Below are 18,118 nucleotides of genomic sequence, written 5' to 3'. Positions count from 1 at the left end.
ATAAATATAAAGAATATCACAATACAGTGTACATGTGGGAATATTTATGGGTGAAAATGAGCTTATTTTTAAAAAAGGAATAAAAAAGGCCAGTTAAAGTTGAAATGAAATGTATGTTATGGGGATAGTGGTACAAAGAAAGGCTATTGTATTAGGCTAGTTCTAGATTAGGTAGATGCTTATAGACCATGTAAGATTTTATATATTCATTTTTCTCAGGCCTGTGAGAGATTGATGAAATGTATTTTGTTAACTAAAAGGTATTACAAATCTATCCTAGTGAGATAAATGTGTCTCTTATTACTCAGGAGACATTGTCATTTTTTACATATTATAGAACACTACAAGTTCTTTATTCTTTGCAAACTTATTATGGTTGTTTTTAATTCCTATCTATTTAGTCTGTGTTGGAGGTTTTTTTTTTTTGTTTGTTTGTTTTTTTTACCAGCTCAGAGATTAGAGATTTAAAAAACAAAATAAAACTGTTCTATTGCAGTTATTGAAGCTAGTAAAGAGAGAAATAAAACTCAGCAAATACTAAAGAAACACATTTATACCTTTTTATAATCAGAGAGGCTGAGATCTTAATTTAAGATACACAGTCTGCCAAAAGAGGTGGCAAATGACATGGTAATTTGGCTTTCAGACAAAATGATTTTTTTCTTTTAAGGAATTATTAAATATTAGTATTTTTTATTACAATTCATCTTCCATAATATATTAAAAAGCAAAACAATAAAAATTTTATCAATAATAAGCTGAAATGCTAAAAAAATTTAGGATTGTTCAATTCTAGAACCTAAACTTTTCAGTATTTTTTGGATACTTCTGTAGAAATTATACTTTTAATACCTTAAATATGGTAATAAAACAGGAGTTAACAGTAATTTCAGTTGTAATATTTTAAAATTTTATCCAGGGATTATCTTCTCCAGGAAGCCTGTCCTAAATACTCTGCTTGGGTAAATTGGTTGCACAGTATTAGAACACTGGTTATCAAACCAAAAGATGAAATCTGCTACATAATTGTCTTTTACCATATTATCCTTCTTTCTCTACCACTAATTCATTGAAGGCAGGAATCATGCCTTATTAATCTTTGCCCCTCTGTGCCTTATATATAATCTCTGGCATATTTTAGATGTTCAATTACTTAGTAGGTTTCATTATTTATTACAAATGTGCTGTACATTCTGGGATTGTTAATGTCAAACATGAGTTCACAAAGGTGTGAAACTATTTTATATAATTCATTCTAGGGTTTTCTCTTCAACAGCATATTCACCTATTTATAGATATATAATATATATTCTAGTGACTGAGTTGACTGTACTTATATTTCAAATGGAATATTTTAATCCTATTTTAAATTTGTTTTAAATATTAGGTCTTGGAGAAAATACTTGTGCAAAGAAAAGTCACGAAAAGTATCTTATAGCTTTGAAGAGCTCTGGAATTACCTGTCCTGAGGATAAACTTGTATATGGTATTCAGGAGCCATCTGCTGGCACTAGCACTCTGGCAGTTCAAGGTTTGTCTAAATATGTAATTTGGATAATTATAACTTTCCTGTATTAAAACAAACAAAATAACCCCCTTCCAACTTCACTCATTATTGGAGAAATTTAAATAATGTGTCATTCTTTGTAAGAAAAGTAATAAAAGTTTAAAGATTTTTTTAAGTAGTAAAAAATGTAGCAGTTGTTATATTTAAGAGTAGCTCAGGATTTTAGTAAACCATAGTTTTTTTTTAATAAATATATTTTATTGATTTTTTACAGAGAGGAAGGGAGAGAGATAGAGAGCTAGAAACGTCGATGAGAGAGAAACATCAACCAGCTGCCTCTTGCACACCCTCTACAGGGGATGTGCCCGGAACCAAGGTACATGCCCTTGACCGGAATCGAACCCGGGACCTTTCAGTCCGCAGACCAACACTCTACCACTGAGCCAAACCGGTTTCGGCAGTAAACCATAATTTAAAACTAAAAAGGTTGGGGGTAGGGTTTTGGGGTGTGGAGGAATTGAGCAAAAAAGAAAAAAACAAGGGAAAAAACTTCTGGACAGGGACAAAAGTGTGGCGCTTGCTAGAGGGAAAGGAGTTGTGTGGAGAAGGGTTGTGGTGATGGATGAAGACTTGACTTGGGGTGATGAACACACAATACAGTGTACAGATGATAGGTTGAAGAGTTGTGCACCTGAAACCTGTGTAATTTTGTTAACCAGTGTCACCCAAATAAATTTAATAAAAAGGAGAAAAAATAGAGATACTTTTGAAATACTATTTGTGATGATTATATTTGGTTTTCACTGGGATTTTCTATTGAAAGTATAAAGTTTATAGAGTATTAGGTCCAAATTTATTAAAGATAAATGTTGAACTTTGCCAAGATAACTGTTAGAATGAGTGTCTTAATATAACAAAACTTAGCTTTTGACATTGTGATGTAGCAAGTAAAGCATTATGTAACAGCTATGAAGGGCAACTTTTCTTTTCCTTTTCAAAGGTTTTGCAGGTGCAACAGGGACATTGGCACAACTAGATTCTTCAGATGAGGTGAGGTTTACAATTTAAAACTTTTAAAAAATAGAATTTAAAAAGTTTTAAAACTGTACAGATTTGTGGTTATTATCTAGTTTAAATTCTTAATTTTGTAGAGAAGGAAACTGATGCTCAGAATGGAATAATTTAGCCACGATTTTATAATTACTTAGTGACAGAACAAGTGTTACTACAACTTGTTCTTAGATTTTTATTTATTTATAATTAATTTCTCTTTTAGTACTTTAGAAGTGGGAGGAGATAAAGACAAACATTTCTTCTAGGAAGCTATCCCAAAATTTATCCAAATTGCTGTTATAAGTACAATGAAATTGTCTTAAGAAATTTAGAGAAGTCTAAAGTAACTTATTAAAAGAATATGAAATGTTACTGCTTTTCTAATTATATAACTAAGTTATACCTAATATGTCAAGGATTATTAAAAAGAGCAATCTACAGGAAAATAGAATGCCAATATGAAATTTCAATTTTTATAGTGTTTATTAATATAATAAATATTTCTAGTAAGTTCTTTATAACATTACTGTTGTGGTGAGGTGGAATGGCTTCTTAGAAGGTAAGATCTGAGAATACTGAATTGAATCTGAATGGGTGCGTGTGCACTTCCTTGACTAAAGCCAGGCAGATAGGAAAAGAGTTTCTACTTGTATCTATTGCCAGTAGAAACTTTAGAAAAATATTACATAATGAAATAGTTTATTGATGTTACAGAGCACTTTATTAAAATAATCTAAATATCTTGAAAAATCTATAATTTTATGTTTGTACTTATATTGTTGATTAAAATCTTCATATTATTTTAGCATACCTAGCATTATGCATCCAACAGCCTTGCTAACAAGTCGACTTTATTTACACGAATTGGATTTGATTTGTGGGCACATGAAAAGCTGATCTTCAACACAGATATTTCTACTGTGTCTAGGAAAGAAGTAACATTTATTTTTGTCTTGGCCTAAGCTCTCTAGATTAGCTTTTAAATTGCCAATTTAGACCATATTCATTATAGAGTAAAGAGAAAATAGACATTAACAAAAATATAATAAAATTTCCTATTATTCTTATCACTTAGAGGTGTCTTAACTGTTAACATCTGTATTCTATCATTTTTATACTGGGGTGGGCAAAGCTGGCTTACAGTTGTAAGTACACAAAAATAGCTTATTCTTATATTATTATTTATTAATTATTGTATTATTTTCATACCAACAACTGTGAACTCACTTTTAATCCACCCCATATATAGTATATTTTAAAGGTTTCATGTATACGTGCTATCTGTATTCTGCCTTTTTCACTAATGGTCTTTTTGAACATTTATAACAAGGTGTATGCTTTACTAGTAACAGATTTTATTTAGTGTACTAAATAAAATTCAGGCCTGTTGCATGAAATTTGTGCACGTGTGGAGTCCCTAGGCCTGGCTGGTGATCAGGGCCTGTTGGGGCCTTCTGGCTGCCAGCCGAGGCCTCTCGCAGACTGCTGGCTGGGGCCTTCCTGCTGCTGGAAGCAATTTGTCAATAAGTCTTTAAAGTGTATTTATCGTTGGAACAGAAATTCTAGTTCTAGAAATTTATCCTAGAGAAATAATTTGACAAGTAAATAGGAACTATGTAAGTATTCATCACATTTGATTTATAGCAGGGGAAAAATATTTGGCTTTCAATAACAAGGTACACAGTAAATACAGCATACTTTGTATCCTTTAGATCACATGTGTCAAACACAAGGCCCGCGGGCCAAATCCGTCCCGCCAGGCCTTGCAATGTGGCCCGCACCGCGCTGTCATCACTGCACTCCGCTGCGTTTCCATCACAATGACAGTTTATGACTGTTCAGTAAACCGTTTGGCCAGTGATTTAGGCTGGATTTTAGATTTTGGCCCCTTCTCTGATTGAGTTCGACACCCCTACTTTAGATACAAGGATGGAGATAATCTCCTTTCCTTGCTTTGGCTGATGTGTATTATGATGTCCAGCCCACCTCACTGGCCTATGTTTATGAACTTTTGTTATTGCACCTTTGCTTATGTTGTCTTCTTTTTTTAGAATGAGGTTCTCCTCCTTTGTCTGACTAATTTTACTTGTCTTTTAGATAAGACTATAAGACTGGGAAATTAATAAAATTTTGTATTTCCAAGACTACTGCTTGATCAAGGATATTCTTTTCATAGGAACTTTATATTTGAAATAATGAAGCCGCCCAGTGGTTGAGCGTTAACCTATGAACCAGGAGGTCATGGTTCAATTCCCAGTCAGGGCACATGCCCGAGTTGCAGACTCAATGCCCAGTAGGGGGCGTGCAGGAGGCAGCTGATCAATGATTCTCTCTCATCATTGATGTTTCTATCTCTCTCTCCCTTCCTCTTTGAAATCAATAAAAATATATTAAAAAAAGAGAAATAATTAAGCAATCCTAACCTGGGAGATAACATAGTTTTCCAAATTTGTCTTTTTTCTCAGGGCTGGGAGAACAGTTTCAGAATAAATGTCTATTAGCTAAAATCTCAAACTTTAGGATCCCCTGGATCCCGTGGCATGATTTAACATTATTTTCTTCTTTAATAAAGATTTAAAAATATTGATATTTAGAGAGAGAGAGAGAGGAAAGGAGAGGGAGACAGAAATATCGATGTGAAAGTGAAACATTGATCAGCTGTCTCCTGAACGTCCCCCACCGGGGAGTAAGCCCACAACCTGAGTGTGTGCCTCACTGGGAATCGAACCAGCAACCATTGGGTGCACAGAATGATGCCCAACCAACTGAGCCACTGGCCAGGGCTGTGTCTCTTTTCTGTCTTTTAAGGCTCCAAGTTTCATTCTGATTGAGTTTCTCCAATGCAAAGGGTGAGGGTGGCAGAGGAAGAGTAGTAGTTTGTTAGTCCTGCTGCCAGGAGATTATTATGGAGGCCTTGGCAAGGGTGGGGATTAACAGGGAGAGCATATTATAGTGCTCAGTAAATGTAGAATGTAGCTCTGGAAAACCCCAGACTGGCCCTGAGGACTGATGCTGGACTTGATAGAAACCAGAAGTTAAGACTGTGATGTATAGGCCAAGGAAGCTATAATAGTAGATAGGACAGCAGCATGAATCCAAGACTACTTTTCTGCTTTCAAGATTTGATGGGCTCTACTTGAGAAATCTGGGAATTTGTATTACATTCTAACATGCCACCAAACTCCATTGTTAGCACAATAGACTATATGCCAAAATACTACCATACATGTCCTTATAGTACCAGTTGGCTCATATATGTTTGGAAAATAGGAAAATGATAGTATAGCATAGAAGTTTTGAATTTATATGCAATTTTCTAGTTTAGGAAAGCTGGGAAAATGGAGTGGAATCATAACATTTAGCTGGAGGGGAAGAACTCCTGAATTCAGCTACAAAGATAGCAAGTGCCTTTTCAGTAACATTTAAAGAAAATTAGAAATGTGCACCTGTGCCCTGGGCTTTCTCCCTCCGATGCACACTTCTAGTCACACCTTGGTTTCACCATCGGCAGGCTGCTTCCTCTGTTCCTCCTCCTGTGCTTTGTCTCAACTCCCTAGCTTCCCAATCTGTTGCTGTGGTGCAGTGTACCATCCCTTGAGACTGCCTCAAACCACTCTAAGATGTTTTCCTGAGCATCCAAATGATTTCCCCAGATGCAAATTATGACTTTGTTTGTCGTAGACTCTTCAAAGCCTTTTTCTTTATTGATTGTTTTAGCCTTCTGCCTCTTCTCTCCTTTCTTCCTATGCCCATCAGCTTGACTTTGCTTCAGCTTCTTTGTTTATATGAAAATATTTATAAGGTTAGAAAAATTTTTATTTAGGCATTTTGCATTAGAAGAACAGATTAAGTGTAAGAGCTCTTATATTTTAATACTAGGATTTTCATTATATAATTTAATAAAAACTAGCAGTATTAAAAGATATTACAGCAAAGACAGAAAAGTAAAATGTGTTGATTAATAATATGTAAGCATGACTATATTATATTTAATCATTTATAAACATACATATATTAATGTAAAATATATAAATTCATTAATAGCATTATTATAATGCTAATTCTGTTTTCCTCCAGGAGGATCAGGATGGAAGTCAAGGTCTGGGCAAGAGAAAGAGGGTGAAACTAAGCAGTAGCACCAAAGGTATTTATATTTTATTTTTAACTTGTATAAAAAGCTTCTAAATGCTTAATCACTAAGAACACTTGATTGGCTATCCGTATTGATATCTGAGATATGTTTGAAAAGAGACTTATTTAATTATATTTGTTGAATAATGGAGAAACTGTTTTTAGGGGGTGATTGTGGGGGATCTTAAAAGCAAGCAAAACCCTTACTATTGGGATTTTGTTATATGTTTTTTAAAATAAAATTTTTATTATGTTTTTTGAGCCAGAAAAATAGAAATCATTTCATGAATTCTTTGATTTGCAGCCAGTATTTTAGGTGTACAGTTTTAATGTGGATTACATCTTTTCATAGTCTGGCGTATGCATTTTAAAGTGAAAAATGACAAATAAGGAGGAGACAGTGAAAGAGAGAACGTGAATAAATGTGTCTGCCCTGACTGGGCATCAGATTAGTGACATCTTGGTGCACGGGGTGATGCTCAGCTCCTGAGCGCACTGGCCCGGCAGCTGAACGCTGGTTTCTGGTTGGAAGCCTGTACTTTGGATTTTTGCCACAATCAAAAGTTTAACACGGTCTATTGCCTGGGCTAATATGGTCTCGTAGAGTCTTCAGAGGTTAAAATAATATTTTGATAAAAGAAGCTTCTTATTTCTGGTGCTGATTAAGTGGAATATTAAGACTGCTTGGAAAGGTGGAATAAGCAGGTAGTTTTAGTTGAGGCTCGTTTGGTAAGCGTTCTTAGTTACTTAGTTCATTTAATTTGTGGGCTACTAGCAAAGGGCATGAAATTTTGACTGCAGTCCAGGATGCAGACATACTGGTATTATACAATCATGCTTTCCTTCTCCCTGGTGAAGCAGAGAAGCTGTGATGCCTGAAAAAAATAGAAACCCATATAGCTACCTGGCCCTTTGACTTACTCGAGTTGTCCATGTTTTTACCCGAGTCCTTGAGATACATCTGAGTTGGGATAGACTCATTACCTGAGGGAGATTTGGTGTGAACACTTACTCAACAATAGAAAAACTGTGAAATTGGTTAGGGTTAATTGAAAAAACTCTACAAAGTTATCCTGCAAGACAACTTGAACTGTAATGTAGTTATGGCTGCACCTGCATATTTTGGTGCATGTGATACTATTTCCTTCAAATCTGTATCTAGTTCCAGTTCCTGCGTAAGAACTATCACTGAACTAGTCTACTTACAGTTGATATTTGCTGTATCCTTTTGATGTCCTTATATAGAGATGATGATTCAGAGCAGTAGCCCAAGATAGTTTGCTCCAATAGAGATTAATAGTAAGAATTAGTTCATTTTTAGAGGGAAAATTGGGGAAAGTAAAAAGATAGCTAAAGTATTAAACATATTAGTTCATCATATATATGTTGAGATGTTTCTGTTGACTAAGTATGGCAAGGATTCAGAGATTAGCAAGAGACAACCTTAACCTTTAAGGAGTGGCAGTTGGTTTTAGAAATAGGCTTTCCAATAGATAATTTTATCCCCTTTTGAATACTTTCATTAGAAAGGGGCATTGTATACATGAAGAAGAACTCTTGAATCTAGTGCAAGTAAGCATATTTAACACTCTTTATACTTTGCCTGGTATATTTTTTACTAGAAAAAAGTAAATGCTTCTGTATATTATAGTAAGCAATGTATCAGTAATTATTCTTTCTGGTGAAATAAATATTTCTTTTATGAAGGATAATTTTGAAGAATTATTGAATTTGTAAAGATTTCCCCTCTCTTTTTAAAAATTAAAAAAATTAGATTTGGACTTTATGTTCTTAATAGTACGCTTTTAGCTTAAAACCATCATTACCATCTAATTAGTTAATTATTTAATTAATTTAAATTTATATATACAGTTATGGTGACATTGGTCACCATAACTGTATATATAGGTTTCAGGTGTGGGTTTCTATGTTTGGGATTGATGGGTTATTAACCCTTTGCACTGCGCTGTCCCCTCTCAGGGGACATCGGAATTCTAGCATATCACGCGGATGTCCCCTCTCAGGGGGGACATTGCAGTTTATTAGTGATTACGGGGAACTGAGTTAATTCAACGCACGTGTCCGCCACAAAGTAGCGTCGAGTAGCTGGTAGCCAATGTCCAGAATGGTTCGGAGTGCAAAGGGTTAATTATAGTAAGGTTTAGATGAAATGAGAAACTTAAATCATTAGACAATAATTTTTTTTTTACACAGATCAATCCATAATGGATGTTTTGAAACATAAAAGTTTCCTAGAAGAACTATTGTTTTGGACTATAAAATATGAATTCCCTCAGAAGATGGTAACTTTTTTACTCAATATGCTTCCAGATCAAGAGTATAAGGTATATACATTTCCCCCACTTCCTTTCTGAACTTTGCTCCATATTCTTTGTCCTTTCTCTACTAAATTTTAAAAATGTATTTCTCAGCAGTGGCTTATTGTATTGTAGCTCTGAGGACTGATATAACACTGTGAAAGAGCATAGAGCCTGCAGAGGAAACATAGTATCAAAGATTTGTGGCAAAGCACTACTGTTAAACAGAATTCCTAAGGGTTGCCTTTCTGTATAGAACTTGATCCAAAGGGAATGCTGGGTGACAAACATAAAAACAATTGCTCAAATAAATATGTTGTTACAAATTCTTCAAAGGAGAGGTATAGATGCTATGAGTATGTGTAATGGGACCAATTGAGTTTAGATTGTGGGGTTAGGTATGGGAAAACATGGGATTATGCTTTCCATAAAGTTAAATACAGAACAGTTATTGACTGATGTACTCATGTAGGGAGATGAAGTCTCTTGTCCCAGGGTATCTGGACCCACCTGTTACCATTGTATAGTTATGGCAAAGTGACATAGCCTAGTGTATGAAAAAGGAAATGCATCATGCTGTAGTTCTTTTTATGGCTTAGGAAATAAGGCCTCTTTAGAAGTAACACTTTAATAATGCCATTGTTTGGTGACTTTATAATTGCTTAGGAAATAAATGTACATGTTACACAGAAAAAATAGTCAGTCAGATTAGTGGTCAGCTTTCCAAACAAATAGGAGAAGATATTTCTTTTGGAGTAATCACATAGACTCACTTGTTAAGTTATGTGAAACCTGTGATAGTTTTTAGCTGAGACTTTTGGTTTTGTTTTTAAAGTAGGTAGCACAGAACAAAGAAAAATACTTTGACAATAAATTGATTTATTTATGACATAGTGAGAATTTGTATTTTAAACTATGGTATTTGTAATTGCTTTAAAATTTTAATTTAAAATGCCTATTAACTTTTTTAACTATCAAAATATTTTGTTGATGTTTCAAAAAATGGGGAAATATGACTACTGTCATCATTGAAATTATTTTTTCAATTACCTTGGGCATCATCACAAACTAAAATAGTTTAATATGATTAATATAATATGTTGGAAATGTGTAATAAAAGAAAGTTAAACTAATGTGTGTTTTTTTCTATTTAAAACATTTACAGGTTGCTTTTACAAAAACTTTTGTTCAGCATTATGCTTTCATTATGAAAACACTGAAAAAAAGTCATGAATCAGACACGATGTCTAACAGAATTGTTCATATTAGTGTTCAGTTGTTCAGCAATGAGGAGCTAGCAAGACAGGTAACAGAAGAATGTCAGCTGCTGGAAATTATGGTCACTGTGCTATTATACATGATGGAAAGTTGCCTTATTAAAAGTGAGCTACAAGGTAAAATCAGAATTATTTTAATTAGTTTTATTAGTATTCTGTGTATACCTAGTCTTAAAACTTCCTTGTATGTTTAAAAGCAGCTTTCAAATATTATAAAATAGTACTTATTTATAAAAGAAATTTTTGGAAAATTTTCAGTAACATTTAAAATAAAACTTTAAAATTACCTGTAATTTAGAAGCCCCAGTCACTTAATAGATAAGGCATTGGCCTCCTAAAAGCACTTGTAGTGTTGTTATTAATAAATTACTTGTTTAACATTTTGGGATATTTTCTGTCATTTTGTTTGATAATACTATACAATAAAAGAGTAATATGCAAATTGACCATCACTCCAACATACAAGATGGCTGCCCCTATGTGGACAAAAGATGGCTACCACAAGATGGCCAGCAGGGGAGAGCAGTTGGGAGGGACCTGGCCTGCCAGGGAGGGCAGTTGTGGGCTATCAGGCCAGCAGGGGAGGGCAGTTTAGAGAGACCAGACCTTGAAAGGGAAGGTAGTTGGGGGCAACCAAGCCTGCAGGGGTGGGAAGTTAGGGGTGACCAGGTTGGCAAAGGAGGGAAGTTGGGAGCGACTGGGCCTGTAAAGAGGACAGTTGGTGGTGGTGGTGGTGGTGGTGGGGCAGGCCTGCAGAGGAGGGCAGTTAGGGGTGACCAGGCTGGCAGGGGAGGGCAGTTATGGGCAATCAGATGGGCAGTGGAGCAGTTAGGCATCAATCAGGCTGGCAGGGGAGTCGTTAGGGGGTGATCAGGCCGGCAGGCAGAAGTGGTTAGTGGCAATCAGGAAGGCTGGCAGGCAAGCAGTTGGGAGTCAGCAGTCTTGGATTATGAGAGGGATTTCAGATTGGAGAAGTTGCAGACTGGACTGAGGGACATTTCTCTCCCCCTTACCCCTTCATGCACCAATTTCATGCACCAGTAGTATATTTATATGTATATATATATACACATACTTAAAATATGTTACCATAGTGTACGTGCCAAGAATATGTTTTTTAATGGTTGCAGGTATTAATATCATATGGCTTTACAATAATTTAAACATTTCCTAATTAGATATGTTCCTTTTTTATCATAAAATTTTTACTATCAGCCTCAGACATTTTACTATACCTATACTTTTTATAATGTAAGAGTTGAATAAATCTTGATTTTTCTGTGATGCCATAGTGAGATCTTTGATTTTCATATTTTGTGCCCAGGAGTCTCAAATTGCCATATATTTCTAGGACCTTATCACATTCTCATTTCTCTGTAGTCTTTCTTCTTGACTTTACCTCCCTGTAATAATATATATTATGTGAGTGTTTGCTATGTATTAGGCACTGTGTGAATACTGTTTGTATATTGTTTTAATTAAACTTCTGAACAACTCTCTGAGATTGACATTGTTACTATCCCCACTTTAAAGATGAATAAATTGAGGCTTAGTGAAGTTAAACTGTATACTCTATGGCAAGTAAATGACAGAGCCAAGATTCAGAATTTATATCCTCTGATTCAGAATTTTTGTTCTTCACCATGACACAGCCAGGCCAACATTGATAAGACTGTGTATTCTCTTGTTGGCACCTGGAGTTGACCTTTAAAATAACAACAACAGTACTTCAGATTAAATCTTAGGGCCTTCCCATTTTCTGTAGTTAAGACTTGCTTTGTTCCACTGTTGCCTCCTGCTGCATATCAGCTTTTACTACCTGTTTTCAGATGTGATACCATAGCCTGAAAATTGATATATGCTCAGTGTAATAATAGCTAGCTAATAATTATGATAGCTACTATCTTTTGAGCACTATGCTATGCTCTTTTCTTAGTACTTTATGTGTATTATAGATATTGCTTTCTCCATTTTATAAATCAGGCAATTATGGCTTAGGGAGTTAAATAAATAATTTGTAATTTTACAGCTGTCAAGTGGTACAGCTGGGTGTTTGACTTCAAAACTCATACTTTTGGTCACTGTGGGACTATTTTCCAATTGTAGGTATAATGGGAGAATAATACATTTTATACATTAAGCAATATACTTCTTCACTTCTTTAAAGGAAAATTTAAAATCCACTTTGTGTTATAGTTTTTCTATCTTCATGTAAGATGACCTTTTACTTCTTAGAGATTTAACTATACATATTGCTCTTTTATTTTTGAAAAAGCCTTTTAAAAATTGTATTTTTAATTTATAAACTAGAAAACTTTTTAAATTTAGCTCTTTTGAAAAGAATCTGGAGTCTATTTTGTTGACTAAATGATTCTGCTGTGCTTACATTATATGGTTTTATTTGGTCTACAAAGAAGAATATTTGGGAAGAAATGTATATGCGTCTGCCTCCCATTTTTTTTTCATAGGTAATTTTCCAAAGAGAGTTTTTAAAGTTATGCTATTTCTAATCACTCAGTAACCCACCTCAATCTATTGTCTGCTTTCATCATTCTGTTGTTCTTTCTAAAATTGTCGATGACTCCAGTAACCACATATCATGTGTTCCCAAAACAGCCCCAAATTATGCCTGTTGTTCTGATATAGTTATTAATACAATCTCTTCAAGTCTCAAGAGTCCCAATTAATCTAATAAATTACACTGTAGCCTTTTCTATGGCCTACATCAGGGTGGGGTATCTTATTTCTGCCAAGAGCCATTTGGATATTTATAACATCGTTCTTGGGCCATGCTACATTATTAACTTAAAAATTAACCTGCTATATTTGGTCAAACATTTTATCAACTCACCACTCATGCTTGGCAGGGCCAGACCAAATGACTTCCAAGGGCCAGATGTTCCCCACTCCTGGACATGATGAAGAAACCAGGGGCCACTCTTTGGACCCTATCTTGTCTGATTTTCAGTAGCGTTTCACACTGCTGATTTTCTGCTCTTTTTGTGGTCCAATACTCTTCTACTTGTCATATTGATTGAAGACTAATCATTTTATTTCATTAAAGATTCGAAGGTGTTTATCACAAGACCAATATTTAAAGTAGTGTCAAGAAAAATAGTGATTTTGAGTAATTATATTCTGTTTATCTTCTGTTTTTAATGAAATAGAATAGTGATCAATGTTTAAATATATTAAAATCCCAGCATCCTTAATCACTCTCCCATCAATATCAATGGCTCACAACTACAGTGGCAGTAGTTGTCAGCCAGAGTGCTTTTCTGAATCTCAGGTGTGGGTTATTTATAGAAAGTCCTTGAGTCCCTCTTTCTCATTCAGTTATACCCTCGCTCATCCTATTGAGAAGCACTAAAAAAGAGAGTATACTTAAGTTTGTGGGTCCTGTTCTTATATATAGTTAAATTTCAGTGTGAAAAGAGTCCCCTTACTTGCCTCAAGTTCAGGAGTAAAGGCATTATTCTACATGCTCATTTAGATTTAAGTTCATACCTTACAAAAATTAAAACTGATATAAATCTTGCTAAAAGAAAACAAGAATTCATATTAAACATCAAGAGTAGGAAAAATAATTTTATAGACTGAAACCCAAATTTAATGTGTGGAAATTAAGAGGTTCAGTAGAAGCCCTCCTCACTTATGAGTTTGACAAGTAGGTGGTTAATTGAAAAAGTTGGTTAAAGTGAGGAATCATTAAAAGATACATATTGCCCTGGCTTAGTGGATAGAGCGTCGGCCCTTGAAGGGTCCTGGGTTTGATTCAGGTCAGGGGCATGAATCTTGTTTGTAGGTATGATCCCCTATCCAGGTCCGGGAGGCAACCAATCGATGTGTCTTTGCCCATCAGTGTTTCTCTCACTGTCTTTTTCCCTCCCTTTCATTCTCTCAAAAAAAGAAAAAAAAAATCAATGGGAAAATATCCTCGAGCGAGGATTAACAGCAAAAAGATACATTATCTTAAACAAGGCATTTCAACCTAAAACAGAAATGCATGCTCCTTCTCCAGTCTTTTTAATTTTGGGCAAAGCATTTTTAGGGTATTGTTTCCTTGAACAGAGTTCTTTTATATATATATATCATCTGTAAAGCATCATCTGTGATTTTCAGTTTCCTTAAGGTAGAATAGGAACATTAGATCTTAGTGGCTTCACTACGTTTACAAATCTTTCTAGGCTTTGGCTCAGTGGATAGAACGTAAGCCTGCGGACTGAAAGGTCCCGGGTTCGATTCTGGTCAAGGGCATGTACCTTGGTTGTGGGCATATCCCCAGTGGGGGGTGTGCAAGAGGCAGCTGATCGATGCTTCTCTCTCATTGATGTTTCTGACTCTCTATCTCTCTCTCATTCTCTCTGCAAAAAATCAATAAAATATATATATAAAAAAAAGAAAGAAAAAACAAAAACAAATCTTTCTAGGCTTTTATATTTTGTTCCCTCCAAGATTTTTTAGCATTTTTTCAGGCACCTTTATGGTCTCTTAAAAGCTTATGATCCAGTTTTTGTAATGTTTCTCTATGTTTTTATATTTCATCAGTTTATATACTTTTAATTTAAGTTTTCTAATTATAATAAAAACAACAATTTACATGAACAGAAACAAAAACTGACTCTGGATAAGCATATATGTACTTGGCTTTTATACTAGGTTGTTGTTTTTTTTTATACCAAGCATTCTATAGATTATGGGTATTAAGATATTTTACAGTGGGATTGGGGGGCTTGTTTGTCCAGTGAATCAGTTTAATTGGAATTAGTTAAGAGTGCTAATGCATTTATGTGATAACTTCTATAAGTAAAGATTTTATAAAGAAAAAAAGATTTTGTATAAGCATACTGTTTCCCCAACAATGTATTTAAATTTTGAAGATTTTGCCCTGGCCAAGTAGATCAATTGGTTATAGCATCATTCTGATATGCTAAGGTTGTGGGTTCAATGTCTGGTCTGGGCAAATACAAGAAGCAACCAATGAATGCATAAACAACAAGTCAGTGTCTCTCACTGTCTGCCTCCTTTCTTCTCGCCTTTTTTCTCTCTCTCTCAAATAAAAAATAAAATTTAAAAGCTGAAACTGAAAAATTTTTTTGAGGGCTTTTTTAAGGCTAAAGCTTATGTATTCGGTTCTTTCATTTTTGAAATACTGTTTTATTGTATTTACATATTCTTTGAGTAGAAAGTAATTAAATATATGGTTTAAATCACAAGTTTGATAGGTAAGATGGATTGAGATTAATCTAGGAATAAAAATATTTATTGATTTGGACTGAAATATTGCATTTATCATTGGAATCAAGAAAATAATATGGTCTTCTACACATAGTTAACTCAGTATCATATAATATGTTGGACATATGGTAAACATTATTATAATGTGCTAAGTATTATGTTAACATTTCATTTAATTCCCTTAAGATAGTGTCTTTTTCCATTTTATAGATGTGTAAATTAATTCAGAATCTAACATGCTTAAAGCCATATAGATATTAAATGGCAAACTAGGTTTGAATTTAGGTGCCTCTGAATCTAAAGTGTATAATCTCTATCCTTGTAAAGTTTTTTTTTTTTTTTAACTTATTTTTGGTCTGTGTGTGTTTGTTTTAGATGAAGAAAATAGTTTCCATTTGGTAGTGAACTGTGGAGAAGCGTTACTGAAGAATAACACTTACTGGCCTCTTGTCAGTGATTTCATTAATATTCTTTCTCATCAAAGTGTGGCTAAGAAATTTTTGGAGGACCATGGTCTGTTAATTACATGGATGAGCTTTGTATCTTTCTTTCAAGGTATGAATTTATTTTTTTGTTAATTTATTTTATCAAATGCCTAATGTGGAGCTATCAACTACTAATTAAATGATAATAGCACATTATTTGGGTTATGTGTGAAGTGTCTCATTTTAATTAATTGATATTTGTAAATACTTTAATAAAGTATTCATGAAGATACATCAGAGTTAAAAAATGTTAGAATATTAAAAAGGAAACAGGAGAATAAGAATGTATTTTTTTTTTTGTATTTTAAACCATTATTCTGGAAGTTTCTATTTTCTAAGAAGATTCATAATGCTTCCATAAAAATTTCATAAAAATGTGTGTTTTTAACTATCATCAATTAAAATAATTTTGACTTTTTAATTCAATACATTCAATTATGTTATATAAGAGATAATTTGCAAATTATTTATTTAAAAAATCTATTTTGTAAAGAATTTTAAAAGGACTAGATTGTTGTATTTTTAACAATTTACTTATTTCTATACACGTTGCGATTTGTGTGTATATTAGAATATGTTTGGTACTTGGAACTATTTTATTTGATTTTTAATAGGAAATCTTATTCTCATTAATAAGGTTTATATCTGTTTAATTTTTGTAAGGTATGAACTTAAACAAGCGAGAACTAAACGAACATGTGGAATTTGAGTCTCAGACCTACTATGCTGCCTTTGCTGCTGAACTTGAGGCCTGTGCACAGCCAATGTGGGGGCTTTTATCACATTGTAAAGTGAGGGTATGCTAACTTCTGTTAATTTCTCTAAATGCCTTTACAATAATTAATTAAGAAAAAGATGTGAAAACATTTGTATACATGTGTATAATAAGGTTGCAATGTTTAGTTCTGAACTCACCTCTATGAAAGCTGACTTGAGATAGTAACTATTTTTCTTAGGCAGGCTGGACTTCATTTATATTACCAGATCTTTCCAGCCTTCCCTTGTGAATATAAATCTCTACACTCATCTTTATTGTTTCATTTTACCCATCATCAGTTAGTTGCCTGATTCATCTTATCTTTCAAGGAATGAGGATAGTTAACAGTAAAGTTTACACTTTTAAGACTCCAAGCACAAAATCAGCATACATTTTATACAAATTTCAGTTGTTTATAAACAAAATCTAAAGGTAACATAGCAGCAACATAAATTTTTTTTAAAAAAAATGTTTTTTATTGATTTTTTACAGAGAGGAAGAGAGAGGAATAGAGAGAAACATCGATGAGAATCAATCAGCTGCCTCTTGCACACCCCCTACTGGGGATGTGCCCACAACCAAGGTACGTGCCCTTGACCGGAATCGAACCTGGGACCTTTCAGTCCACAGGCTGACGCTCTATCCACTGAGCTAAACCGGCTTCGGCAACATAAATTCTTTTAATTGGATAAGAAAAAGCTTATTTGTAATTGTGTGTATTTATGTCTTTGTATACAAATACATTTTTACTTTTGTATTTTTAAAAAAATATATTGATTTTTTACAGAGAGGAAGGGAGAGGGATAGAGAGTTAAAAATATTGATGAGAGAGAAACATTGATCAGCTGCCTCCTGCACACCCCTATTAGGTGTGTTTCCATAACCAAGGTACATGCCCTTGACCAGAATCGAACCTGGGATCCTTTAGTCAGTAGGCCGTATGCTCCATCCATTGAGCCAAACCAGTTAGGGTTTACTTTTGTATTTTTAAGTATTGGTTTGATAGGACTGCAGAATCCTTGGATAATCAGAAAAATGGAGTTCCCTGATCCTTAAACTAAGAATTTGACTAAGATTTTGCTATATGAATACCAAGAAGTCCAACCTGCTAGCCTGTATCAATAAGCATGCTGGACAAGATTTTATAGCGGAAATATTTTGAAACTCTGGATTCCGGTTGGGCTCTGCTTCTTTCTACGTAGGTGACTTTGCCTGCTGTTTTTAAACTATTTGAACTTCACAGTCTCAGTCTTTATCCTTATTTTTAAGAAAGTAAAATGAAGGAAAGCAAAGCCTGAACTTCTTCACAGGGTCATTATGAGGCTCTCTTCCATATACTCTTTAGGGTAGGG

The 18,118-nt window shown here is 34.2% G+C and overlaps 1 protein-coding gene across 16 annotated transcripts in view; it reads left to right on the top strand.

Annotated features, from left to right (window-relative positions):
• The window catches only part of UBR3 (ubiquitin protein ligase E3 component n-recognin 3), a 128,987-nt gene that overhangs the window by 33,195 nt on the left and 77,674 nt on the right, over window positions 1-18,118 (top strand). For 13 of the 16 annotated variants that reach the window (XM_036420510.2, XM_036420513.2, XM_036420502.2 and 10 more), the window contains exons 4-10: window positions 1,388-1,531; window positions 2,508-2,557; window positions 6,638-6,704; window positions 8,906-9,036; window positions 10,175-10,403; window positions 15,900-16,079; window positions 16,673-16,806. In XM_036420510.2, coding sequence (XP_036276403.1) covers window positions 1,388-1,531; window positions 2,508-2,557; window positions 6,638-6,704; window positions 8,906-9,036; window positions 10,175-10,403; window positions 15,900-16,079; window positions 16,673-16,806 — 935 coding nt within the window. The remainder of the gene's footprint in view (window positions 1-1,387; window positions 1,532-2,507; window positions 2,558-6,637; window positions 6,705-8,905; window positions 9,037-10,174; window positions 10,404-15,899; window positions 16,080-16,672; window positions 16,807-18,118) is intronic. The other 3 variants (XM_045575571.1, XM_036420514.2, XM_045575570.1) reach the window with 3 other exon arrangements.

Source organism: Pipistrellus kuhlii, unplaced genomic scaffold (assembly GCF_014108245.1).
Source record: "Pipistrellus kuhlii isolate mPipKuh1 unplaced genomic scaffold, mPipKuh1.p scaffold_m20_p_7, whole genome shotgun sequence".
Lineage (NCBI taxonomy): Eukaryota > Metazoa > Chordata > Mammalia > Chiroptera > Vespertilionidae > Pipistrellus > Pipistrellus kuhlii.
This window is presented reverse-complemented; position numbering and strand designations above follow the sequence as displayed.